Source organism: Odontomachus brunneus, unplaced genomic scaffold (genome assembly GCF_010583005.1).
Source record: "Odontomachus brunneus isolate Ranch 3 - 2012 unplaced genomic scaffold, Obru_v1 Obru_scaffold_165, whole genome shotgun sequence".
NCBI classification, from domain to species: Eukaryota; Metazoa; Arthropoda; class Insecta; order Hymenoptera; family Formicidae; genus Odontomachus; species Odontomachus brunneus.
The window spans coordinates 622,840-650,390 of record NW_022639615.1 but is presented as its reverse complement, the minus strand read 5'-3'; the positions used below and the strand labels follow the sequence as shown (position 1 = coordinate 650,390).

The window sequence follows — 27,551 nt, the reverse complement described above, 5'->3', positions numbered from 1 at the left end:
CTCTCTCTCTCTCTCTCTCTCTCTCTCTCTCTCTCTCTCTCTCTCTCTCTCTCTCTCTCTCTCTTACATTCACCCCGGCGCGCAACGTCGACGCGGCTGCTGATTCAATTCCCGCTGAAGAAGCGACATTCCTCGAACGGCACGCGCGCGACAATTTACCGTTAATCTCATAACGCCGTCAAACGCCACGCTGCAAAGATTTCCGTGCGAGATTCAACCTGGAATGTACCCGACGACAGAGATAGGAAAGTTAATTTTAGATGTCATGGGGAGGAATGGATTTATCCTTCTTGCTCGCTTGCCCGCGGGAGAGCAATAACGTGCGAAGTACAAATTCGGTAAAACAGTCACGTTGCGGTAATGAGAGAGTACCTGGGAAAGCGCAGATCGAAAGGTCACATCGCTCCTTTATCCTACCAATGGTAATCGAGCCTTTGCACAAGCCTCTCCGCTGCGTTGATCCCGGCCGCATCCACTCGCGAATTAAAAGCCCATGAATATGGTAAGGATGCAAATTTGGCCTGGTGTTTACTCGGGATCAGTGTTACACGGCAATCTGCATACTCGAGTGTCGGAACACTCGGTGACGCGCGCGCAAGACGAGGGGTTGCTTGTGCGAATCCGCACGAGAGATCGTACACGCGAGACGAGCGTGTCGGTTAATCACAACCCGCAGCATTCCTTCCCGAGGATACGCTCCGACAGGAATTTAATCCGAAACTCTCGTTAGCGGCAAGTTCAGCAGCGCTGCCCGGGTTACCGAGAAAATATGCCAAGGGATTCCTTCTGCTTACGCAGAAGTCCCGATCGGAAGCAGCAACGCGACGACCTCGTGGTAAGCATTATCGGCCGCTAAAAAGAATCCCCCTATATCTCAGCCCGCGCTTCCGTCGATTAATCCGTTAGCCACTCGCGACCAACCTGTGCGTACCGTTCAATTATCGAGGGGTCTTCCCTCCCTCCCTTGCTCGAGCGCTAACTAAGTTGTTACCCCGATAATTCGTACGTCGTAGTATCGGCCATAACGTCGAGCTCTTGCCGCATTAATCCGTGACCCGCCATGGGAATTTTCGCTTAACTAAATTATCCCGAAACTTATCGCCGAGGCCGTAATCAGTAATCAATCAATGTATAGAGTCGCAGTATTTCGTTAATATTGAGTGTCGCTGCTGAAACCAGCGTCTCCTACGCTTTGATCACACCCAGATAATTACTTTTCTTAGACGTAGACTGATGTTGAGGAGGTTATGAGGCAAAGTTTGTTAGAAATTCACTGAAACTTGCACTACACGTTTCTTTTTATTTTTTATTTTTATTATCTTATTTTTTTTAATTAAAATGTCATCTAATTGTCTATGCAATTGACTAAAAAAAGATTGACTATTCGAAATATTTGAAATTAAAGTTGACACTTTTTATATATGTTTTAAAGTCCCCTTAAAGTGTCACTAGAAATATAACACTGACAAGTAAAACTAACCAAAAGTTACACTCCGATTTCTTTCTAATTTGGCACAAATGTAGAAGTACAAAAAATATTTAGGTCATATTTTTCTACTTTGGTCCACTTTTAGTTTCAGCAGTTTATTTGATATAGGCGTTTTTGGTTTGCTGATTATGAATATAAAGTCAAATGTGTCAAATTATTTGTATAAATAATAAAATGTTTAAACAAAACATATAAAAAGTTGAAAAAAATTATTTATACGAATAATTTCTCAGTTTGGCTGAGATTCAAAGCATTTTTTATTAATTTAGCACAGATTTGAAATATTTCGATTGGAATCTCGACTAAAGAAACTTAGAATGGTTCGTATCTCAGCTATGCCGATTTTGTTAAAATTATTTAACTATATTTTGTATTCAATTTTATTTCTTATGCATTTTTGTTGTACTTGTTAATGATAGGAGTGAGAACATTAAAGAGCTATAAGCTGCCCATAAAACTCAAAGTGAGCCAAAATGAAAAAATATGACCTAAATATTTGTTGTACTTCTACATTTGTGCCAAATTAGAAAGAAATCGGAGTGTATCTTTTGGATAGCAGTACTTGTGAATCTTACAACCTTCTTAATTAGAACATCCAACGGGAAAGCAGTGTAAAAATCGATAGAAATGAGATATTGGAAATCTTCGGATATACTCTTCATAAACTCTTGAAAAAACATGCGAGTACGTTAATTCGGGATCAAGAAAGTTTACATGAAATATTTCACGGACCCTTTTGTTCCTCGGAATAAAGAGGTGTTATTTATGCATTTCACATAACGCGCAGCAGTTGTTAGTGTGTGGAATCTGGGTTGGTTGTCACACCTTTTACATACTGACTACAAAGAAGAAGGTATGCGATATTTTTTCTTACTATATACGTTTTCATATAGGTATAATTAAAAAAAAAAAGTAAAATTTTATTCTTATATATATTTATATATTTAAAAAGTTATAAGCGAATATTAAGTTATAAGCAAAGTCGTGCGACCCATACCTATTGATTGTCACATGTCTTTCATGTAAAGGAAACATGACAAATTATTTCTGTTCTAAAGTTTTAAGAGATTTTTTTAATGTTACTGATATCTTACAATCAAGTACACTAAACATGCGCACTGTGATCTATCCTGCGCATGTGCCAGAACCAGTCATATTGTTTTAGGTTGCTTAGATAGTATAATACTAGTGTTTAGAGTACATTGAATTGAGATCATATCATTTATCAGATTTATCAGAATAATAATTCTGATAAATTTTGTAAAAATAACTTTGAGCTCCTGTCTATCTTTCTAGAGAACCTTACATAGACTCACTGTTATAATATGTATAACATAATACATCATTGCGTATCCTTCCATGCTCTTGCGTAATTCACATCATAGCTAACGTGACGAACTCGCAACGTGTGACAACTAATCCCTTTTGATTTACATCAACTAATTATCTGTAGTAATTTGAAATAAAAAAGATTATATTTATAACTTATGTCACAGTAAATGTTAACTTTAAATGCAGGAAAGCTACATAACATTTCTTACAACTAAAGAGAGATTGCGATCAGAAATTTCAAAACTGACGGATCAATAAAAATAGAAACAAGCGTTTGCAAATATCACAAGCGATGTTTCTGTTAAAAGCCACTTCGTACATTCAACTAACGTGATACAAGCCACCTATACTACAGAGAAGAATGTCGCTTCATTTATTACTTGAGATATAAGCTTTGTGACTTCTAAACCCAGTTTGCCCTTATACGACTCAACTGGAATTACACTTTCGCGTTATTTCGCCTGACGTCGACTCGTGGTAGGATCTTACCTGTGTAAGGTCGACAGTAGTTGCGATTTGCTTTGCTGTAAATCGTTGGCAGGGACGACTCCGCTCCCGGCTCCACGTACGCTTTACTCTTACTGTCCCTGGGATCGCTATATTGTTCCACAACCTCGACTTCCGCCTGTAAACAGAACAGCAGATCGTTTCCTTCCGTTTTATCGTCTGAAAGACGCTTCGCGCGACACGCACATGTGTTCGTGTCTGAAATCGCGATCGATTCGAGCGTTCCCATTAAGGGCCATTATACGTAATTCCCATTCTCCGTGTATCGTGCGTAATATTGTAGGAACAACGCGCACGCTGGTATAGTACTATTATTAGCCTGAGCTGCTATAACAATACTAATTCGGCAGCATGCTGCCTCGACTGTTCTCGCACAGGAACGTTTGACTTTGTTCCTGCGGGGAATGCCTTCGGGAAGGGTTATCTCGTCGAAACTAGCTTCACTCAAATGAGTACGAGGATCGTTAACCCGGTGTCGTTTCCTGGTCCTGAATGCAACCAATTGCGGTAATACCTCGGCCGGGGTCTCGAAGGGCGCACGCCTCTCCAGCCGTGCCCTAAATGATGATCGTTATTTCGAGAGAAAACAACCACGACAGCAATTCGTTCTCGCTGCCGGACCGTGTATCCGGTGGATTAAACGTGGCGCTCAAATAATCAGCCAGATGACGGCAAACATTAATATCCCGTACGTGGCCAAGCCCTCGAAACGTAGTACTTCTAACGTGCCGCGAATTGCGCGATACATTCGTGCCGACGCTCGCAATCTGAGGGAAAAAGAGTGGGAAAAGGTAAATTCTCTCCCCTTGACTCTAAATTCAATCGACCATCGTCGCGAGCGAGGAGAAAGGGGTTTCCGTCGTATTTCCTGCGGAAGGAGCTCAGTCCCGGTTCGCGATTACGCGACCGGCGCTTCGACGATATTAACGATAGCAATGATAATAAAAGTAATAACGACATCCCGGCGGCGGTAAACGGAGGAATGCAGATCTGCGAGTAAGAGAAGAGGGCCGATCGATGAGAATGGCTTCTCCCGCTCTCACTCTCTCTCTCTCTCTCTCTCTCTCTCTCTCTCTCTCTCTCGTCTCGTTCGCAGTTATATCGAGGATACGGTGACAGAGAAAAGTACAAATGGAGAGGGTGTAGCACGAGGAAGGCGCCAGCGCGCGAGACGGGCAGACATCCCTGCGATACGCAACGGACGAGAAGGCGACAGCGGGGAAGAAGACAAGTAGCCTTAAATTGAAAGAGCCCAAAATTGGAATTCTCCTGCAAAAGTTGGGCGGCCCTGTGTGCCTCCAGGGGCTGTTCCGACGACGAAGTCGATTGCTTCCAACCACCTTACCTCAACATCTCGCGCCCTCCGCTCGGCCACCTCGCGGTCCCTCTTTCGTTGACGAACAGATAAATTCGTGGATGTTTATACGGAAATTACAGAGGCGGGAAGAGGGGAGCGACTCGCAGACACGCAGAGGCAGCCGCTCGATCGACTGTCACAAATCTGATAAGTGTGTGGGCTGTGATTCGACTTTCTGCGAGTGCAACGGATTCGCATGTCGCGATGGTTGCGGAAACGATTACGCGGAATCGTCGGTGTGAAATGCCGGCGAGGAGCCGAATTTGATGGATTTGATCCGACGAGTGAAAACGCCCGGATTTAACAACGCGTCTCATTGAACGGATAAGTAAATAGATTGATTCGTATCAATATTGAGGGCAACGACAAATAATAAATGCAGAATAGTCCTGAATCGGCGGGATTTTCCTCTGTGCGCGAATTGTTTGATCCCCCTCTATGTATATATTCAATTAAACGAACAGTCGCGAATAAATGTAACGTTCAGTGAAATTTTCGCGAAAAATCCAACCCCAGAGTGACGAAAAAATACGATAACAGAGAGGAAGAATCCCGCGAAGGGGATTCGTGGCGTCATGTGTGCACGCGAAAAAGTATTATATCAAACACAATGCCGTCGTATGCAAATGGCGCTGATGGCGAATCACAACGCGTTCGTGCTACGTCGTTAATGCCGTTCGATTTATCGCGGGATTTAATCCGATTACTTGGTCACCGCGTTATAATTGAGCATAATTATCAGACAGCCTAATCGCCCTACTCTACAGTATTTACGGATCTTGGTGGCGCAACGATCAGTCTTTGTGGCTTTATCATACTCCATTAATGATCGTTTGGGTAAAACACATCGGGATTACGCGCAATGCGCGGGATTTTATTTTGTGCGCTACCCTTCCATGTAGAGAATACCGCTGTGCAAAAGTGAGAAGTACCCTTTAAGTTTTTTGTAGTGAAACTTCACTCAAAGGATATAGTGACCACCTTGTCACTGCACTTGGATCCAAACGATTTTTCACTCATATAGAATGAATTCTCCCCTCTGAATCGTCAAGTGATCATTCTCACTCGAATCAAAGACTCTAAGAACTTTAGGAAGTGAAGCTCATCATACTCGAAGAACGGAGTGCTGAAATGTCTCTTCGAGACATAAATATTAATGTTCATCACGTCCTTGCAAAATGTCGAGCCGTATTAATGGCAATACAGCTCATAACATAAATAACGCCGTTACATAGAACGGCACTCTGGTCTCCAGAGAAAACGTCACGTCGCCGACGTCGATCGCTCTTAATTTTGGGCGGAACGAGTCGGTATTTCCCACTGCCGTATCCACCATAATATAATGCACCATTAATAGTATGCAGATAATGGCGTTAAACGAGAGAAGACGCAATAAGAGAGAGAGAGAGAGAGAGAGAAAGGGAGGAGGGCGCGAGAAAAGCGAACAATGCAGATAAGACGCACGTGAAAGTACATTTAACAGCGAGGAGTATCAATCACTTTCACTTCCAGACGAGGCATAAAAGACTCGACGTCAACTTCTCTCTCGGAGCCAATTTCTTTTTTACGGAATTCTAAGCGTCACGATCAGACTTCCCTCTCCGAAGAGTGTCGGGAATTAATTACTCCCACTTTTCGACGTAATTTTGCTCGCCGTGAGTTAATCGCTACTCCGGTGAATACGGCCCGGTACAAATGGCGACGACTTCCCTCTGGCATTCCGCCGATGCCTCGCGTTACTCCGCCACCGGCACCGAGCGCGAATGAATCGCGCTTTTCGTCGTCTTCGCGCAGAGAATCGCATGATCGAAGTTCTGATCGATGAGGGAAGTATCAGATCGATGAGGGAAAATACCGGAGATCCGCAATTGCACACAGACAAACTCCCGGAAGGCGGCCAGAGTTTCGCGCACTAAAGCCCTTTGTTACAGTGATAAATGCGAGCGACACCGGTGGGCGATCTCACGCATAAAATAAAGCGCTAAAGTATTAAGTAAGGCTTACGAAAGCGGGACTCATAACGATTCACCCTCTCGAGTCAAGTGGCACCCGCTTTCTGTCTTTGTCACACTCCTCCTTCGCCGCGTCGCTACACTTGGCGCACTCTTCGCGGGGGTGACAACGAGGCGAAAGAAACTTTTGTCCGGGTACACTCAGGTGTCGTCCCCTCGCTCTCGCGACGTTTCTTCCTCTTTATTTATTTCTTTCTTTCTTTCACGAGTACTCTCCTGACAATCGCGCGGCGCGACTTTCGCGTTTCCGTCCGTTTGTAATCAAGCGCCAAGATGATAATTATGATAACGAGCACTAACGCGCCAACAAACGCGACAGTAAATCAAAGAAAACTATATAGAATAAAAATATACAAAACAAATAAATAATAAATATTTGCTTTCATGAAAAACTTGAGATTTTAAGAAAATATATATTTTCTTATTTGAAAGGTACTTCATAGTAATATTTTATAAATATAAATTTTAAGTAAATATGTTATTAGTGCTCATCGAATAAGTATCTACTATTTCTTAGATATTTTTTCTCACAGTGCACTAATGGGATTAACGCGCTACAATTGCTGAATATATCCGCTCTCATCAGATATAACACGCGCTACTATTACGCACTACTGTTACGACTCCTTCATAACAGTAGCGCATCTCGAGCAGGTTTTTCAGATAACCGCGGAACGCACCGAGGCGATGTTATATCTCTACTGGCAAAGCGTTTATGCGCAGCGCTTGAGGCAACCCCGGACTCCAGAAACTGAGTGCCGGAGCAATTATAAGCAACGCCGGAAGTCACCGGTCTCTCCGCTCTACCAACGACGCTCTCCGTCGTTGTTGCGCTCGCGTCCGTTGTTATTACCTCTCACGCTACCCTTCGACACCCTTCGCACTCCGCCAACCCCCTTTCCCCAACGCCCTTCGCGCGCCCGGGGGGTATTTTGTCACCACTGTAATTATATTTCTCCCTTCGAATGATTCCCCGACCAGTTTCGCGTTGCGAAAATATCAATACTATCGTTAGCCGGTCAAAGGACTCGGCTCAGCCACAGGAAGTGATGTCATGCGCGCAGCGTGTGTCGAGTGTGCATAAGGGCGCATTCACACCTTCGCAGAAAAGCAGAAGCCAAAGATCTTGAGCTGGTATTAAAACAGAAACTATTAACTACCACCTAATCACCAGCACGAGTTCCGATTGGCTTCTGCTTTCTGCCCTTCTGCTTTCTGCTCTTCTGCTTTCTGCTTTTCTGCTAAGATGTGAATTCACCCTAAAACGATCGATGAACATATTGTACATGTAACGTGTTCGTTTTGAAATTAATTCGATTAATTGCAAGGATAGACTGTCGTAATTATTACGACGTGAGACAATCAATATAGTAAAGACTTCATAATTTTCTTAATTGCATCTATGAAGCAAATGTACTGTATTGAATTAATCATTAAATTTATACCGTGCATTAATGTAAGCTGTTAGATGCAGCAAGGAACTTACTAAAAATAACACTCACAATAAGAGAATTTTACAGTAAAAATTATTATAAAATTTTGTAATCAAAGAAAAAATCAATATTCTACATTTATGTGATAAAATAATAAAAAATGAAAGTATCATATGAGCTGCTTACATGAGAGATGCAACTTTTGCAAATCTACTAGTAGAGTTACTGTCTGATTTATGTACACTTGTCTATTTGAATAATATCTCTTAGCGCAATACAGACATACTTTAATTTGACGTTTCAGAAATATTAATTATAAACATTTTGTGTTAATATTGATACTTTAACTGAATCTCTTTTTTAACTGCAATGTAACTGTTTATATGAATATTATACTTTGCATAAATACATTATTCGAAGAATTTCGCTTACTTGCAAAAATCATAATCCCCTTTTTGATTTATTGCACGTCGCGAGTGTAAAATATCGATAAAGTTTTCGGGCTGGGAATGAGCCACAGTGGGGACTCGTAAACGCGTAACACGGGATGTTTGCTTAACGTAGAATTCATTGAACTGTGAATGCAGATAAACGCGCGGCTCCGGTGAATAAAGTTTTATCATCACCGCAATAACGCCACAATGCATGAAGCATTATGCGTGAGTTATTACTGCACCTCTCATTCTTAATTGAATTTTTCATGTCAAACGCTGAATATGCAGCGCTCTCTATCCCATATCTGAATTATGTATATCGTATTAAGTGTTGTGTTAGTATAGTAATATTGGGTCTCACAATATACAAGCGCGTAGAATTTCTGAATGTTATAAAAGAGAGAGAGGAAGGAAGGGAAAGAGAGAAAAGGAGAGAGAAATTATTCTGCGGAAAAAAATGGTTCCATGAATGAAAAACGAAGAAATCGCTATTAATTTCGTTATGGAAAATTTTAATACGGTATCAAATACTCACATTCTCGACAGTCGGACTCGGCAGCATCCATTGCACCGTGGAAGTCGCAGCTGCTGCGCTCGCAGGACGTCTCTTGTTCACAAAATCTACGGGCAGACTGTAATCGTCGCACAGTGATACCTGCAAGCAAAAGCAAAAGAAACGATGTACATCGATTACCCGCTTATTATCATTTCCAATTAGCTGGGTCGCCCGATGGGAATCTTCTCTTGAATTTTCACCACTCCTCGCGTTCCCTTAATAGAATTTCGAAGTTACAAAAGAACGATTCTCATCAAATGACGCAAACTTTAGTAACCGAAAAACTCTGGCCGAATGTTTTAAATAATTCATCACAGTTACGCGACCAGTTTCGAAAACTGTGTGCTTTTATTGTTCCATTAATTACCGATGGATATTGCTCTTTTTGCTTGCGACAACCACTTATTACTGCAGCGTTATAATATTGAATTATTGTATCATTATAACAGTCGCGCTTCCGCTTTCCAACGGCAACTAAATTATCCTCGTTTAAATCCTCGGAACTAAGCAAGCCAGTTGTTACTCTCCCCCGGTAGTTACCCTCGGCGCCGTCGAGGCACGCACCACCTTCGCTCGGGGACAGAAGGTGGATTTGAAATACTGCTGAAAAAGAGTGAAGAACGGCCGGCGAACGAGGATACGCGGGGAAGCAATCGGCATCAAGCGGCGGAGGATTTCTGCCACTCGACAAATCGCAGGGTAAGCAGGCCGCGTCCCCGCGCGCCCTCAAATCCCCGCCGACGCTGACTGGACCAGCTCATCAGCGATATTTACCGTCTGTCGGAGAATCGATCTATCGATGCGTGGCCTCTCGTCCCGCCCCGATGTACACGCGAACGGTGAGTCCCGAACACGGCCTGCCGCCTACGTCTGTGCATGCATATAAATCGAGACAATCGCGGATCCCCAGGGGCGGCTTATCGCGCCGGAGGCTCGGGGGGTGGTTACAGAGTCCACGGGGGTGCGCGTCGCTCGCCCCCGCGCGTCAGACGCCCTGCGAAGGGAGTTTCGCTCCCGCGCGGGAACCGCACATGCAAATGGTCGGCGTTTATTGTGAGAAAAGAGCGCCGTATGAATATGTGAAGTGGGAAACGAAACGAAAAAAAGAAAGGCACGAGAGGAAAAAAAAGAACGGACGGAGATAGGAAAAAACGGCCGGGGAACAACGGAGGTAGGATGAGGATCGACCGGTTTTCGCGGAGAAGCGGAAATAGCCGCGGAGGGTATCGGTACGTTCTCGTGCCCATCGAGGAATGACACGGACGGCCGGTGGACTTAGCGGGCGGAGGTAACGCGGGGTAGAAAAATCGATTTTACAGCTTTACCAGTTCACATACCGAGACTGACTGGCAAATCCCTTTGTACATGGGGAAAAAATATATGATACACATAATCAGAAATATTTAGTCGTGAGCAGCATTCTGAAGTATGGGACATCTAGCTCCGGTTTCCTACATGGTTGATACGATTCGGTTACTTTGGTGCATCAACTACATCAATATAGTTGCGCGTGATCTAGTGGCAACCAGAAATCGATTGGGATGACATTCACCATGAATGGAAAAAAGACTTCTCTGCCGCAGCTAATGATGGGAGAATTCGTTTTCCAGTGGGAGAATGCTCTCGTTGGACAAAAAGGATGAGTTCACTCCAAAAATTACAGACAACCTATTAGTCCCCGACTGTATGTGTAAGATAGATCATTATTCGTTCGCCGCGTTTGAGACATGTAATTGAAGCTAAGCGGTGTAATTTTACGTACTTTAGCGGCTTCGGAGTGAACACTACCTCTAGACTAGAGTCGCGCATCGGTTGGCATCACGAGGAAGCCAAATGCAAACGAGAACGGCACAGTAAGGTGCACTAGAGGAAATCCGAGAAAACCGTCAATGTCTGCCGATGGCGGGGGTCGAAGATCACATTTCACATTGTCATAAACTGAATCTTAACTTGTCTGAACTTGACTGAATCTTGTCACTTGAATCTTAACTATGTTACGTCAAAATTGCGGGCTTACGTACCCGACTAGATATTTATCCTAATCAGGGTGATTCCAGTCAGTTATCTGGTTTGTATAAAGTGACGTTATCAAGTCCTGTTTGATTTTTGGAATTATAATAAAAATACTCTCTTTATAATAAAAATAACTATAATATTTAACTCTAAGGAACCCTATATAAATGATAAACTATAATAAAAATAAGTCACTTCGAATGATTCGAGATTTTTCATTCGTACAGAGTGAATGCTTAATAGTCGAGTGAATCTTTTCACTCGAAATTGAAAAGTGAATCTGTTCCTCCGTCGCTGAAGCATATTTATTCTAATCGACTGAAACATTCCCTTATAATAAAAATCCACTCTGAGCTGAGCGATACATTCACACTTGCGATCTTCAAGTGATAGAACAATCTTATTATTTCCTCAAATGAAAATACCAGCATTTTTTATTTGTTTTGAGTGAGATTCTACTTCAAAAAAATTTGGAATGTTCATCGTGTTGCGTCTCAACTCCCAAAATATCGGCGGACGGCGTGTAAAGAAGAGCATTTTTTAAACCCGATATAATTATATTTGTATTCCATGGGATCTATGAGTTATTCATGAATTTCGCGTTACAACGTGACTCATGGCTCGTATCTAGCCGATACGACTATAAATCACAACGCGCGTAAGCCTTAAAGTTTACCGAAATAGATTTTCCCGTGATCCCCGATGTCTCCCCAAAATGATTTGTTTTCCCGTAAATTCCCGACGCCGCGTGAATTTTTCCAGGCGCTTGTTATTGAGTGAGGTCGAAAAGTACACGTGGCTCTCCACGCTCCGACATTTATAAAGTGCCCATCGCGCTGTGTGCTCACTGCGCTGAAGAAAGAAACGTTCCGCGCGAGCCCTGCCGCGGAAAATCCGCGAGTCCGCGTTTTCCCGCGAACGCGGCGCTTTGCGCGGCCGAGATTAAGCCGGAATATTTAGCAAATGTTTCACATAAATCAAAGCGCCGCAATATGTTCGGAGTTCGAAGCGAAGCTATGTAAATTCATGGTAATACCGCTGGCCACCCTGCAGCGAGGAGTTTCGATTCGAGAAGAGGCGGGAGAGGGTAAAGAGCGCATTGGGGGATAAACGAGGAGAGGGAGTCGGGCACGATAGCGAGAGCAGAAAGGAGTAGGGAAAGTCCGAAAGGAGAAAGGGAGAGATTGAGATAGATAGATAGAGAGAGGAGGAAGGAAGGATCGAGAGAGTGAATGTGAGCGAGAGGAAGAAGCAGAGGACGAGGGCGACGAGCGCGTATTTCATGAACCCCTAAAGCAGCCCTGAGCATTGCGGCGACCGCCACAATCCCATTCATTCTCTTTATGGGCTCCCAAGTATTCGGGAGCGGGCTTGAATAAATCGGAAATTTGCCCCGCGGGGAGCAGCTCGGCCCTCCTCGCGATTTGCCTGCGACTTTCGGCCTGGTCATTCTCGCATCGAGCGCTCCGTTTTTCGCGCGCGCGACACGCACGATGTGCGAGACCGCGATCGTTAATCCCTGCCAAGCCAGCCGGCTGCAGGGAAGGTCACGCGCAAATTGTCGGAACGATAAAGCGCGCCCCGGCACGATGTGATTACGTTCTACAATAACAATAATAATTTATAAGCTTCCCTTAAGTGGCGTACTTCGCCGGGGTGATCTAATCAATAATCTCGTATAATAGGAGAATGCTTCCGCACAGTTACGACGGCATAGTTCGAGCCACGTTAATAGAAAGTGATATTAACGATTGCGAGAGCCGGACCGCGGGCTGGGAACGGAATGTTTATTCCACGGAACTTGGACATTCCCGACCTCGTCGTTCATGGCTCATAACCGCTCGTCGAAATCGCGTGCGACCGCGCGTTAATTCACTTCATTAAATATTTCGCATCCTCCGTACAGAGAATTTCGAGCTCGCGCTCTCTCATAAATCCGATTTTAAGAGTGATAACGCACAAAAGCGCACACAGGGGAACGATGTTTAATGCATATCTCCCTTAAAATGTGTACTATGAAATTTCGTTTGCACGTGGACGCCGCGACATTGAAGCACCAACACACCGACGCTCACGGCACAACCCACTCTCGATTATATCCAAAGCACGGTTAAATCGCGGCGCAGTGTAGCGACTGAATTGTACAAACAGATCGATCACGATGACATAATTAACCCTACCCGGCAAGGGTTATACGACTTGAATAGCTAAGGGTCCCGGCCAATGCCTCCATATAATCCCTAAATGCCTGTCGGCGAGTTGCGCGCCTCTAACGCTTCGAGAGAGCGAATTTGCATCCCGTTTGACAAATACCCGCGTGTCGAAATTCTAGTCCTGCTTTTAGTCTAGACTTTCTAACATTTATATATTCTAAAGAAGTAGCGTGTGTTTTATATACATGGAAACTGAAATCCTATAGCGCCTCTAAATGGCAAGAAACGCACCAAATGCCACTTGCAAGTTTCCAAGAAAACTTCTTGGCGAAGCTAGTAGGTTAAGTAAGGTTAAAAGAGGTTGACACAAGTTTCAAAGTATCAAAGTATCTACTATACACATTTAACATATATTAAAGATGTAGTAATATTGAGGTAGGATTTCGATTCGAAATTTTGACTCGAGTAGCCAGTTCGTTTTCTTCTAAAGGTTACGCGAAAGCATGCAAAAAGAAGCAAAGAGCTACGAGCTCTTGCAACTCTACGTGAGTTAAACGCTCGCCTTAATTACCTCGTTAACTCGAGCGTCGCCGTGACTGCATTCTTCAATGCATTGTCGTCGAGCGCTGAGAGACAGAGCAGAGCTCTCTCTCTCTCCGGCTGGACGTACCAAACCATAAAGCACGCCATAAAGGGGACTAAAGATCGATGAACAGAGTTAACTATGATTGACGACGAGCGAAAGTACGCGCCAGTCGCACGCAGTCTCTTCAGGGACTCGCTCGTCTCATTTTCCACGTTACGACGATCTGATTCGCTCTAACGCTACGAGATAAACACGTTAAAGTTTCACGAACTCCGCTCTCGCCGACGGAACACGGATAGCGAATTCACCTGGGGCTATTCAATGTCCTTTTCCGATAGCAACGTACGTCGCTAGTGCGCGACGACCCGATATCTTCATCGTGTATTTCCCAAACGTGCTCGTCGTTCTTTCTTTCCTAAGCATCGTACTCTCTTGCTTTTTTTTCGTCATCCCCGTTCGTTACGTTAGACGGCGCCCGGGGCAATCCGACGGTGACGAGTTGAAAAATCCCTCGATATCTTCGCGAAGATGACGAACGGAAACCTTGAACCCTAAAATCGCGCCCATGTGGACGGCTACGAATCGGCTGCTACGATAAAAGGGAGCCACATAAAGAGGGATCCATCGTCCTTGGAATTTATCATCAAAAGATCTCTCCGTCGCGCTCTCCTCACATTGCGACAACAGATCTCTCCCAAGAGAAGCGTTAATGGATTTCGTTTTACGTGGCGATTGATGGCCTGACCGATTTTGCGAAGAAAAATGCGTCTAACAATTACGACGTGTCACAATAAACGAAAACGTGCGCTCATAAGAATTCTCACGAGAGTTCGAGTAAGACAGACTGGGTTTTAAAAATTTTTATCATCGAAATTCTAAACAGTTTGTAGTTGTGTCCTGGTCTCTCGTATACATAAGCTGAGATACGCGCAGTTTTCAACGACACTCAATGCCGACAATATCGATTCGATACGTTCGTTTGAAGATACAAAGACGCGAGATACCGTGATTTCACAATTTAAGGGTCGCAACCGCAGCATCTGGGTGTCCTTTCGTCTTCATTTAAGGCTCCCGCATGTCCCTCGGTCCATTCGATGTGCCGTGGACCTCTTCTGCTCCTCTCTCCTCCATGATCGAACAGAAACGCCTAGCGAAGGACTGTAGCCCTTTTTGCCGTATCTGCAGCCCCTTGTAGGGTCACGAAGGGTCCGGCAGGTTGCTCAAAGAGAACGAAACTCGCTTCAAGTCCAAGGGGGCACCCCAAGGACGCTGTACAACGAGTAGAAACGGGTCCTAGCAATAAGACAGACTAAGGGTCGGCGCAACAGTCCCTAATCATTCGCCTTCCTCAGCCTTACCTCATCTTTCTTACCTCCCTGAGCTTCTCTTCCTCTTTCTTACATTGCGAACGGTCAAGAGAGCTTCTTTACGCACGATATATGTATAAGAAGACACGCATGTTCTTAAAAATACAGTGATACGAGAGCGAAATAAAAGAATATAAATATATACTGTGTGTAAGAGAGTATAAGTATAAGAGAGTATAAGTAACACTGTGTTAAACGTAAAATAGAGTGGTATTTTGCGTGTTTCTCTTTAGTTTCGCGCTCTTTATATACTTTTGTGTAAGTGTAATTGTGATACTTTTCTCTCATCTCGCAAGATATCCTTTATGGCTTTGTGACTTTGTAGATTTCAGGATAGTTTGTCGCGTTTCGAGAAAGAGACGCGACTGATTTCCTACAACTTTCGCGCTCTTGACGTTCCAGGAGGGCCAGAAGATCCTCTTTCATGACGCTCAATTAGAACAAGTACCGTGCCAAGGACAGAACTTGCGATCTTGAAACTTCGACTTCGTGCCGACGTGTCTCCGCCGATAGATAGACTTGGTCGGACACGCAACTTCAAGTACGCGTGTTAAACGGAGTCGTTAAACTTCTACCGGGACGTGGTAGAATGTTGGACCGCTTAACGTATCGCCGCTCTCTCGGGCGACCCTCTGAGTAAAAGTTTAAACAGCACTCGAAATGAAACGCGTGGATTCCCCACAATAGAACTTTACGGCTGTGGAAATTGCTCCCTCGGCGCAAAAATAATTAATTTTTCCCGGCAATCGGACTGTAGCGCGTTAAAATGTCAATTAACCCACAAAACGACTCTTTCGATTTAGACACTTTTCTCTCTTCACGCTCATTTTGCATATAATAGATTACAACGGTAAGAATTCAAGACTCTTAATTCACGTAAAGAAAGAAAATAATTTTAAAAAACTTCCAGAAAACTTCCAGAATTCAATTAACAAGCTTCGCGCGCCAAGTAAAGCTACAATTTTATTCAAATGCAAAAGTTCTGATACAAAAGTTTGATGCAAAGTATCATTTAATTAAAAATGAAATTTATGTCGCTACTTTAACCAATACTACTTAACTAATACTATCAATGTTCAATGCTCCAAAATTTTCCCAATAAATCCATTTCCGGAATTCGGCGCTTAAAAATGATTGATACTAAGATGATTCAAGCAACCCTCTTGCGAGATAATCCGGCACACCCACGGCGTGGGAAGCTGCAAACAGCGCAAAAGGGTTGCGTCGAATCGGCGAGACCGTCGCGGATACCTGCACGTACGCACTATTTCCAACCCCCGCGACGCGCGTTCTTTCTCTCTCCTTCTCTCTCTGTCTCTCTCTCATAGTCGCAGGGAGCGCTGTGATTGTTCCACCGGTTTCTCTATTGGGATAAACGTCGTCCCCTCCTTATCACCCCTTATCCTATGATGGAAAGGGTCCTCCTCGGTCGCGGGAACGGAACCCCATCGCCTAAGGGGCTGCTAATTGATTTTAGAAGTTCCTCCTTGGGACTACCCCAGCCCGCTGCAACATCATAGAGCCCCTTTGGCTGAATTTTCCGAAAAGACGCGGCAGGAGCGCTACCGTCACGGCGAGAAAGCGTCCTGCTTTCTAAGTCGTCTTAGACATCTCTCCGTGAACCGGCACCCGACCACCCTTGTTTCTTGTTAAACGGAGCTCAACGACGACCCTCGACCCTTGTTTTGGAGCGCTCTGCAAATCGAAGCTTTTCGCTCTTTCTATAACGAGTTTCTGTCAGATTTTTGCATCTTTTTATCACCTTTTGCCACGATTAATAAGCGGATATCTCGTGAGTCTAATTGCAATATTGCGAAATACTTATGCCACGCGATATATTTGTATATGTGTATATGTGTATACGGATCATCTCCTTACATCTATCGTATGTACGCGATAAGTAGTGTTCCAACTCGAATTCTAACAACTCTCGCACTCTCCGTCGTATCCGCACCCCCACAGTAAAGTCTATTATCCCAAATGTATCGAAAGCATTATGTCGATAGAAGGATCACGGTAATAAGTTCCAGAGCCCCGTCATTCCGACGACTCGCGTCATGAACTTGTCACAAATGGGAGAAAGGATACATATGGTAGCCGTAATCACTGGCGCGGCAACAATGCATCCCTCAAGGCTGAGACTACCCTCCCCATGCTCGTTTTACCCTGCTTCTTCGTTGTAGCGCGCTCGCCGACATTCATCCTCTTTTCCCGGCGACCATTGTGCATGCATGTACGTGTACATACGCGTGTGCGTGTGCACGACGCTTGAACACCCGCACAATGAGCTTCCGGTTTATTAAAATCCCGCCTACCCAGACTCGCTCGTCACGATCGGCCGTAGACAGCGGTCTAAAACGAATTCGCGCTCCTGCGTTTCGCTTCTGTCTGCTCGAACAATGCGTCGTGAAATGCCACGCGATCTCTTGCTGCAACATTTTTTCCATTCTCTCTTGCGCAAAGCCAACGTGAGCGGAGACATGAAGTTGCACGAGCGTTGTGCATGCACGCGCGCGTGTGTGTGCAATAATCGCGGTATCTCTTCTTGTTGTTGCGTAACTTCCCAGTTTCTAATTAACTGTACCGTCGCGATGACGGGTTACATGTAATGCGAGATATACACTTGAGATTGCGGAATACTGAAAACCCAAGCACGCGACATACGTGTCGCGCGCAAATTATGCAAGTTCGCGCCACGCCGCCGTTACCGAAATTACTAACCGTTGCTGTTTTACAATGGCCCGTTCCGCAGCTTCTGGCAGACACTCAAGTCTTTAGTCAAGACGCAACATTGATCCCTTTGCGTTATCGTGTCTTTGCACTTCGCCGAGCACAGGGCTAAACCCTTCGGGCTCGCGTCACGCGAAAACGCAAACTCGCGTTAAGGAAGCCAACCTCGTTAATAACTCGCGGTACATTTGACGCGCTTCGTTTCCGGCGACATTAGTCGACGTTGATCTGGATTAAAACGGGTCCCTCGCTGTTAACGACGGTTGACTCTTATCTGGATGAGTCTCCAGTCTTTCTCACTCGGTGAAGGATTACGTGACCGCCGAGTGAGCCAAGCTAATGCGTGCGGCGAATCGCACTCGGCACCGTTCGACCACGAACACTCTATTGCCATTTGATACATGTATATGTACTCTCCACTAAGATGTCTATATCGCGAGACACGTCTCTCTGACAATTTATAATAAATTATTTTTGTAATAAATTGAAGTAACTAGATTTCTCAAGAATCTGTGAGACATTATACTTGACAAATATTTTTTAACCGATTGCACTTCTATCTGTCAGAGAAAAATACAAAAATCGATCAGAAAATATTTACCAATCATTCGTACAATGTTTGTTACGGTACTTGAATGTTCTCAATGCGATTCGCTGCTACATCTCTGCCGATAGTTCGACAGCTGAAACGCTGATGAAATTTCTACTGCAAAATTTGATAGACGATATCCACGGGTTTTCGTAGCTTAACGCGAAATTGAATATCATCGCTTAGCAATTGACAATCATCCATCTCAGTTAACGCTCCGCATTTCAGCGAGTACGTTGAATCGTAAATGCTTCCGATATCGCTTAATCTGAGTTTAGCCGCAGTCGCTTTACGGATGATCGCGTCGAGGCAGTTTACAAACGCGTGAGATTACGACGATATTTTCTATCCAGCCGCTTGTACGAGACCAATTTGAGATTGGTAAGCATGACAAACGTTTGCGACGTACCGCAAAATAACGAGGGTACCTCGAGGATTATGCGAGAATGAGTGGCATTTTTTTTTAAGGCTGCGCCAGTTGCTGCCAGAGACAGACGGTAAGAATGGTGCTGCTTGGTCGCAAGATGAGGTAAGAGTTTTTTCTCTTTCTCATTACCATGACTTTATATTGCACAAAAGTCAATCGAGAATATTATATCTTGTATAAGTGATACATCCAAAAAACATAAACTCTTAGTGAAATCCTCATATACATCCTCAATACAATTTTTTTAAAACCGAAAGGAGAATATTCTAGCACCTAAAAAGAAGAACTAGTTACAAGATATTATTTCCTATAATCTCAAATTCTAAGCTAAAAACTTTGACCAAAAGACTATTGCTCTTTTAATGAAGATATTGTGCTTAGATTATTATTCTAATATTGTATTTAAAATACTTTGGTTTTAGAAGAATAAAGATTTAGAATAAAGATTTCAGAAGAATATTCTGTCACTCACTTACTCATCTCACTTTTTTGTTTTAGACGAAAGCTCTAAAATGAAATGTAATAATTGTCGCATCAATAATTGTCAAAAAGTGTGATTTAGCTAATACATACCTTATAGTATATTCATAACCATTCGAAAAAAATGAACTGATCAAGAACATAATATTTGTTTTAACATGATGCAAGGAGAAGGATCTTGGAAAATAGGATAATAATATAAAACGAGTATGAAAATAAAAAAAACTTACATTTTATTATTATAAAGTTGTTGATATTAAAACAACCTAAAATTAAAATTAAGCTCGATAATTCAAGGTATGTATAGTTTTTTAAGCGTGTGAACAGAAGCCATAAATAAAAACATCACTTTCAGTCGTCTACAGTATTAAAAATTATAAGAAAAATATTTTCTTGTCTTGATCAATCGAAACGCTGTTATTAAAACGTTTGAAGGCGTTTTACCACGTCTGTTCTATGCTCGGCTCTTCTCCTTTTAAAAAATGCAAACTGGAAACGCGGAATATTTGTACACAATCAGAGTAGAACATTCTTGTCCCACCGCATTAGGCAGATTTCGAGCTGTGCGTCAGACTGGCGAGGCAAACACGATCCCGTCGAAATGAACGCGCCGACGAACATTGATTTCCACGTCACCCCCGACTTTCTCCCCCTGACGCAATCGGTCGGCCGGCCAGTCTCCCAGAATCGACACGCATCACGCGCGCATACGTGCATAATTAACGCGACGTGCCTAAACGCTGAATTTTGACGTACAAATCCGCAGCAACACGGATCGGGCTAACGACGCCACACTGCGCCCCGAAACTTTTCGAAACGTCGCCGCAACATTGAATGCCTAACACCAGGTCTGCGGCGAGCCACAGCCACTAGTCTCAATTATATGTCCCTTTCGAACCGCAACGCAGAGTTTCTCCGTGTCTCTCTAAACGTACGTATACGCATCGGCTCCTAAAAGCCCGAATGTGTTCGCTTCAAAATACATCAAACACATCTTCATTTTACAAGTTCTTATCTCCAAACAGAGAAAAAATAGTTCCAGCATGCGTCTATATCAGATGATCTCTTTCTTTTGAATATTTGATACACTGTTATGGTTAAAACTTCTATTGCTAAAGTCCGAGCATTGTTTTGGGTGCAAGTCTCATTACAAGTGTCCAGAAAGCCGTGGACGCAGCTCCCTCGTGGAGACTCCGCGGGGGATGTTCTGCGTGTATACGGGTCATGTGTACGTGTGTGTGTGTGTTCGTGTGTTGAGGATAATCGCGTCCTCGGCGATAACGGCGTTATCAGCGAAGCAATTTCGGTTCACGACACGGCGGCACTGGCGGTAACAATTAAGCCGCACAATCGGACGATCGCACTTGATCGCCAGTCTGGAAGAGGGATGCTGGGTGACGAGATTCGCCGTCGGATCCCCGTCGTCGACGTGTCCTAATACGTCCTCGAATGCCCCGGAGCCTACGTACGGATAGGTCCGTGCCTTCGTACGCACCTACCGACACTTAATTAATTCACTTTACGCCGGACTCTCCGTTCGTAATACGGGATCGGGCTGCCTAAGAGCCCCAAGGCAGTAATTGATTCAAATGCTGCGAGGGGTGGTGCTACCGATGTACTAGATGTTACATACTAGCACAGATACGGCCGCCGTTTCCGCCTGACCGAGCATTGTCATGAGTCATGATGCATCAGTTGATTGTACAGATTGCATAGCTCGTTTATCTATTTGTAAGACGCAACGTCGGAGAAAAATGAGCATCTGTTTCTATACATAGACATCTTTAGACTTGGCTCTCCCCACCGACTGGATAACTAGACAAAGAAAGCATTTTACTCTCTATTATCTACTAATGCCATGTGCATAATTAAACTCCAGAGTTGATTAAGCTTTACAGAATGGCAATAGATAAATATTTAATGAAAGAAAACGAAAGAAACGCAAGAAACGCAAGAAAATCCCTATCCTCTGTATTGGCGAACTGTCGTAATTTATGAGCGTTCTAACAATGCCGATCATCCCTATTATATTCAGAGTTATTGGGGTACCGAGTACAAAGCAGACATCAATTTATGGGATAAAGAAATTACAATTACAGCATGACTAATTGCCGTCCGTTAATTGCGGTGTAAAAAGAACATGGGACATTGTTAAGACGGACGTCGAGGGGTGGTGAAAGTGAGGAACTTTTCGGGATGTTACCGCAGCGTGGAAATTCTGTGGCGATGCGAAATCCGGCGAGTCCCGTGAAGGCACGTCGAGGGCGCGAAGAAAGAACAGAGAAGACGGATGAGTACCGATGGGGCGGTGATTAATGTAGACAGTGTCTCTGTATAATTACTTAATTAAATTCATACATCACGCGGCATTACACGATGTGCACACGAAGAGAGTGAGAGAGAGTGAGAGAGAGAAAGAAAGAGAGGGGAGAGATTTGATCCCTTTACGTATAACGACCATCCTGCGGATGCGAAGCTTCTATTCGGATCGTATCTCTCGTAACCACCCCAGGAATACGGCGGGGGTTGCTCGAATCTAACCCCTGACTTGTCTACAACGTCGCATGACGCGGATTACGATTGGCCGCTCGGTGTTCTAGGCCGTACCGATTGAAAAACAAATTACGATTACGAGAAGATGAGAAAAGGGAAGGATAGCTGGCACCAGCTAGTTCTGGACCTTCGGAAAACGTGTCCACGTGTGAGGAGTAATTCCATAGTTTTAAGGGTTTCTGGAATTGGGATGACCCGGGTCGTTGCTAATTGGGTGCTGTACCGGCTAGATTGCGGTCACCTTGTTAGCGATCCCGTTGACTCCCTTGTAAAATATATATACGTGTACATGTACCTTCCAACAAACGAATGTAACCCTTCTCGCTCAGCCGGTGTACGTGCCCGTACACATTAGTAGTAATACGTCCGCACGCTAACTCGCTAACAAGGTACCTAACTATTTACCGAGCAAAGAGTTCATTTCCGTCGCGAAACCTATGATCTGCATGCGAGCCGTCGATTCAATTAACCTGACTTCGCTCTTTATTTGTGTCACATACCGATATTGATAACATGGTAAAAAAATCATTTCAAAATCGATTGTTCTCATGTAATTACCAATCCCTAGAAAATGTTGTCTCCTAAAAGTTTTCATTCAAACTTTGGCATCTGCTCTGTTAAGGTGAATTAGTAGAAATGTTCCTGATTGAATCAGTAAAAGGAGTATTTTATCGATGATCAGTGACTGCTCACTGATTATTTATGGAAACACTGCCACTTTACTGCTTCATCATATATTTAACTGAAAATGAAAGAAATTTATAAATAACACAATTTTTTAAATTTTGATATATTATTTAGTGCCTTTCCATATATTGACATTTGTACTTTCGCTCTGTAAAAGCATTTGCAATTTCATACAACCAAGTAAAAAAGCAGTACACAATTGTATTATCGTATCTATAATCCTCTTAATTTCATTATATAAGTAGGTGAGAAAAAGCAGCAATCCGTTGGGTTGTAGAAAACCCCCTTAGTCCGCAGATAATATTCGCCAAGTGAGGACGCATCGGTTGAAAAACATTTCCAGTTGATTGCTAGAAATGTCGGGTAGCTCGAAAGGGGTTTTGCCGATGGTCGAGAAGAGGCGGGAGATACGGTGAGAGGGCGCAGGGGCCGAGGGATGGCGCGGAGGATCTCTGAAAACAGTGATCACGTTTTTTTAATTAAACCGAAAGTTAGACTCCCGTCGGGCAGGGCCCCAGAACAATCGGCTCGCCGGAGTTTAATCACGACGTAATAATGACGACAAATAAATTAAACTGGCCCGTTACGCTGTCCGCCTGATCATCCCTTCGAGAAAAGATTGCGCGCCGGAAACAGGAGAACGCCGAAACGTTTCAATAAACGGCCGGAACCTGAGCCATTCCTTTCCAGCGGGATTAGTTTCCCGGACAGAGCGATAAGAAACATCTCTCTTAAATAATCTCGTTCTCATCGATGGCGAGCGTATTTCTTCGCGTTTTACGCACGCTGATCGGGAAAATATCCAAAAATTTATTTTTACAACATATATATATATATATATATATATATATATATATATATATATACATACACACGTTTGTATCTCGCTAAGTGACCCGTAGATAATCGGAAAACAATAGCGCCGAGTATCGATCGTTGCACCGGCGCGCCGTTGAAGGTCCACTTGAAACGTGAAAAATGCCGAGAAATCCCTAGGATCTTCCCTCGCAAACAACCGAACAAACAATGTCGAGGTAACAATGAATTAACATCATGACCAAATCTCAAGAACTGCACTCGTAAATACGAATTATTGTCGAAAGAAAAAGAGAGAGGAAGACTCTGCCGCCGCTGCAAGTTTCATCGCGATGTAAACAAATCCATCGAGAATAAGGGACAAGCACGATTTTGCAGATATCTTTACGGAAACTCCAGTTCGGAAGATGAATTTAAAATGTAGTCGCAACGCATTTCTCTCCGACGGGGGTACTTACAAACTGCAGTTTGCTTTATCTGCAAGAGCTCACAATCGATACGCGATTGTGCCGAAAGGTGAAAACATCGCGGGCTCATAAAGCGCGCTTCCCGTGCTGATTTGTACCGCATGTTTGCAGTTCCATCGAATGGGGTGTTCGCCGGAAATGGACTGCTGACGGAATATAAATTTGGGCAGGCCGCGCTGCCACACACCAACCTGCGATTTAACTCGTTCAATATTATACCGAAACGAACCACTTCGGGGGCAGACCCGCAGCCCTTTTTAAAACCATTTCACGAGTTCGAGTAACGAACGAAGGTAGAAATAATAGATCGATTAAAAGGTATTCAGCAACTTATCTGTGAATTCCAATTAAGCGCCTGTAAAGCATTCCGCACACTCGAACGGTACGGTTGTGCAATTTAGTTACTGTTGATCGAACGGGGAAGCGCCTCTCGAATAGATATTGCAGATTGAATAGCCCTACAATACGGGGATACGGTTGGAACAATACACGTGACGTTGGAGGTGCTAATTCAGCCGCCGGTGAGTTTGCGCGCTTATGCTAAAGGTCGCCGATGTTGAGTCAGTACTGTGGACGGCATAAACGTGCGAAATGCATGCACATGCACGAAAGCAGTTTACAATCAGAGCTCTGGCTGGGAAAACAGACGTTGTCTGGCTCGTGAAATGCCATTCTGACCTCCGGAAATGCACAGAGAGCGCAGGTTAGCATTAACAGGACATCTCTAACTTGTGTCCACGTAACTGTTAATTTGGAATTTCCAATATTTGAGGTAAATTCAGTAAACTCAAAGTAAACGTATCTAGCACCTCGCATGTGTTATTCATTGTTTCCAAAACAAACGACAATATATTGATGTGTTAATGCAAATTTAACGACGCAATATTTCGCGTCACCGTGAACCCCCGTTCTGCCTTTACGCAAAATGAATACGTAATTATCTCTATCGCATCTTTGGATTTCGTAGCGCCGTGGGTCCCTCTAGGCGTGTCGTTGTATCCGCTCGCGACGGTTCCACCCCCGACATAGTGGTGTATTCGGGGAATATTTCGCCTTACCGCCCGGCTTACAAGTTCCCCATGATTTGTTCCCGAGGGAGAGACTCGTCTCTCTCGATCTTAAAGGATCGTGAAGTCGGGGTTGGTCGTATTTGTTAACAAAGACGACAATTCGCTGGTGAATCGCGCGGAATTTGTTGAAAAAGTCGCGGTCTATGTCGTTTGGCTGCAGATGAAATTGACGTGGGTGTCTACTATGTAAAAACGTAGATATAAGGAGTGCCAGTTGACAGAGAGGACTGAGTAGACGCGCGAGGAAACGCGATTAATCACCTCCGCAATGGTAATCATCCACGCCCGCGGCGAGTTTGAGGCGGCTCTTCCTGAATGAGTCATACGGTAGGGCGACGAAGGACTTACTCGAGTTCATGAAATATTCGGACTGCGAGCAACTGAGCCGCTTGCGAGGGCCATCAACACCTGCGGTCGGGGAAACATATAACTCCGAAAACTTCCCGCCACGTATTACTCCCGAAACTTCATTTCACGAGGCAATCGTAAAGCTGTTAGTTTGTGCTGAGGGCTGCTGAAACGGAACAATTTTGCCAAGTTTAACTTTCGCCACTGTGAGCGCGATAGAGCGTATCTTATCGATCGTTAGCTTGAACTTTAACGATCATCAATTTATTGTAGTTCAACTGGCGAAACGCATATCAGTAGATCGCTGATAAAAGCCGACGACCTCATTGTTGCGTCGATTCACTTGTAGATTACAACATTCAATCATTGATTCCCCTTAGTCATTGACACTTTGGAGAAGTTTGGTTTCTCTTGTGTCCAATAGCGGTTCACAGGTTCCCTATTAATAGTCATTACTTAAAACTCGTTTCAAGTGAAATAAAGAAAATTAGGTCTAGTCGACACACTTTTCACATACTGATTTAAAAAAGATGTATACAAAATTTTTGTAATATTGTACACATTTTCAGATACAACCCTTAGTTAAAAGAAAAAATATTATCCTTATATAATATTTATATACAAAATAGTTATTAAAATATAAGCAAAATCGTCCAAATATGACTATCCATCACGTATGGGCAGTTACATTTAGACAAGGATTTATTGTCACGTTGCTTTCATGCAAAGAAGACAAGACAGACTATTTCTGTTTCAAGGTTTGAAGCGTTTTATTAAAATTAGTTTGATAATTAGATACAATATTGTCCTTTGGAATTACTGAGTGCAAGCGAAAAGTTTAACTGCAATGCTGATGGTGTGGAAACCCAGATTTTTTCTAGAATGCAAATGACTAAGGAGATCTCAATAATTGTGTTTTACCTCATTTTACGTGAATATTGTATCGAGCGGTCTCTGCGGTAATACACATCGATACTATGCCAGCCACAGGAAACGTTGGTTCGCGCAAATCATGATTTTATGACTCTTTGCGAATACTTAAGTATCCATTCAGGCCGTTGTCATAGATCGCTGACGTATAATAACCGAGCCAATGGACGATGGGTGTACAACTCCGTTACTCATTTATACGGCGGGATGGATGCGCATTGTGGTATTACGTGTACGTTGCACGGCCACTTAATTGAACGTAATTACGCCAGCCGCCGTAAGCCACCCTTCACTGCAACGTAACTGTGCACGCGCGCGCACAACACGGGGTTCTCCAACGTTTCAGGCATGCAGTTCACCAGCGCGTCAACGAAACGATATCAAGGAAGCTGAATGAATGTGACGTTGAACGTCACACTCCGCGTGTGTATGTGTGGATGTATAAATGTGTGGTGCGATTTAACGTTCGCTCTGACTCGACGGGAGTCACTCCCGAGAGGAACCGCGACTCCAGCGGCGGATTTAATTCCACCATTCAATTCGCGCGACTTCCCGACAATTCCGCCGCGGTTTTTTCGCAACAAAAAGAAGCACGGAAAAAGAAAGTAAAAAAACCTCGTAAATCCGGTCGAATCACAATGGCTGCGGCCGTAATAAATATCACGACGCGAACACCTAATGGGGGAGTCCCGTTTCGGCGCGTACTTCGATGATATTGTTTATGGCGCCTACGTACGGGAGCGCGATATAATGGAAATTCCGGCGTCCGGCCGACTATTTATGGGGCAACGTCATGTAGCGGCACGCACTGCCAGGCCCGGTGAACGAACGTCGCTCCTCGTAGAGTATAGTATAAGCCACATGACCGCCCCGCAGGGACGACTATTACAGGACGACCCTTCGCCTTCCTTGCTCACCGCCGCACCATAGTTTCCCATGGTGATCGTCAGCGGGGTGCATTGCGGTTTCGGGTATCCATGTTGCAGCAGGTGCGAAGGGCGAGGAGCAGGTGAGAAGACACGCATCTATCTCGGTGCGTGCCTGTTACACGCGAAAATTCGATAAATATCAAATGAGTGGTGCCAAATAGAAGTCCATGTATCAAAAGACATGATTGCTTATACACAGAAAGAATATGTATTATAATCTTTCTTCATATATATATATATATATATATATATATATATATATATATATATATATATATATATATAT

At 43.9% G+C, this 27,551-nt stretch overlaps 1 protein-coding gene across 2 annotated transcripts in view; it reads right to left on the bottom strand.

Moving 5' to 3' along the window:
• Positions 1 to 27,551, bottom strand: part of LOC116851081 (splicing factor, arginine/serine-rich 19-like) — a 164,387-nt gene that overhangs the window by 34,339 nt on the left and 102,497 nt on the right. For both annotated transcript variants that reach the window (XM_032830121.1, XM_032830122.1), the window contains 2 exons: positions 9,100 to 9,219; positions 3,311 to 3,446 (listed from right to left, as the gene is read on the bottom strand). In XM_032830121.1, the coding sequence (XP_032686012.1) occupies positions 3,311 to 3,446; positions 9,100 to 9,219 (256 nt within the window). The remainder of the gene's footprint in view (positions 1 to 3,310; positions 3,447 to 9,099; positions 9,220 to 27,551) is intronic.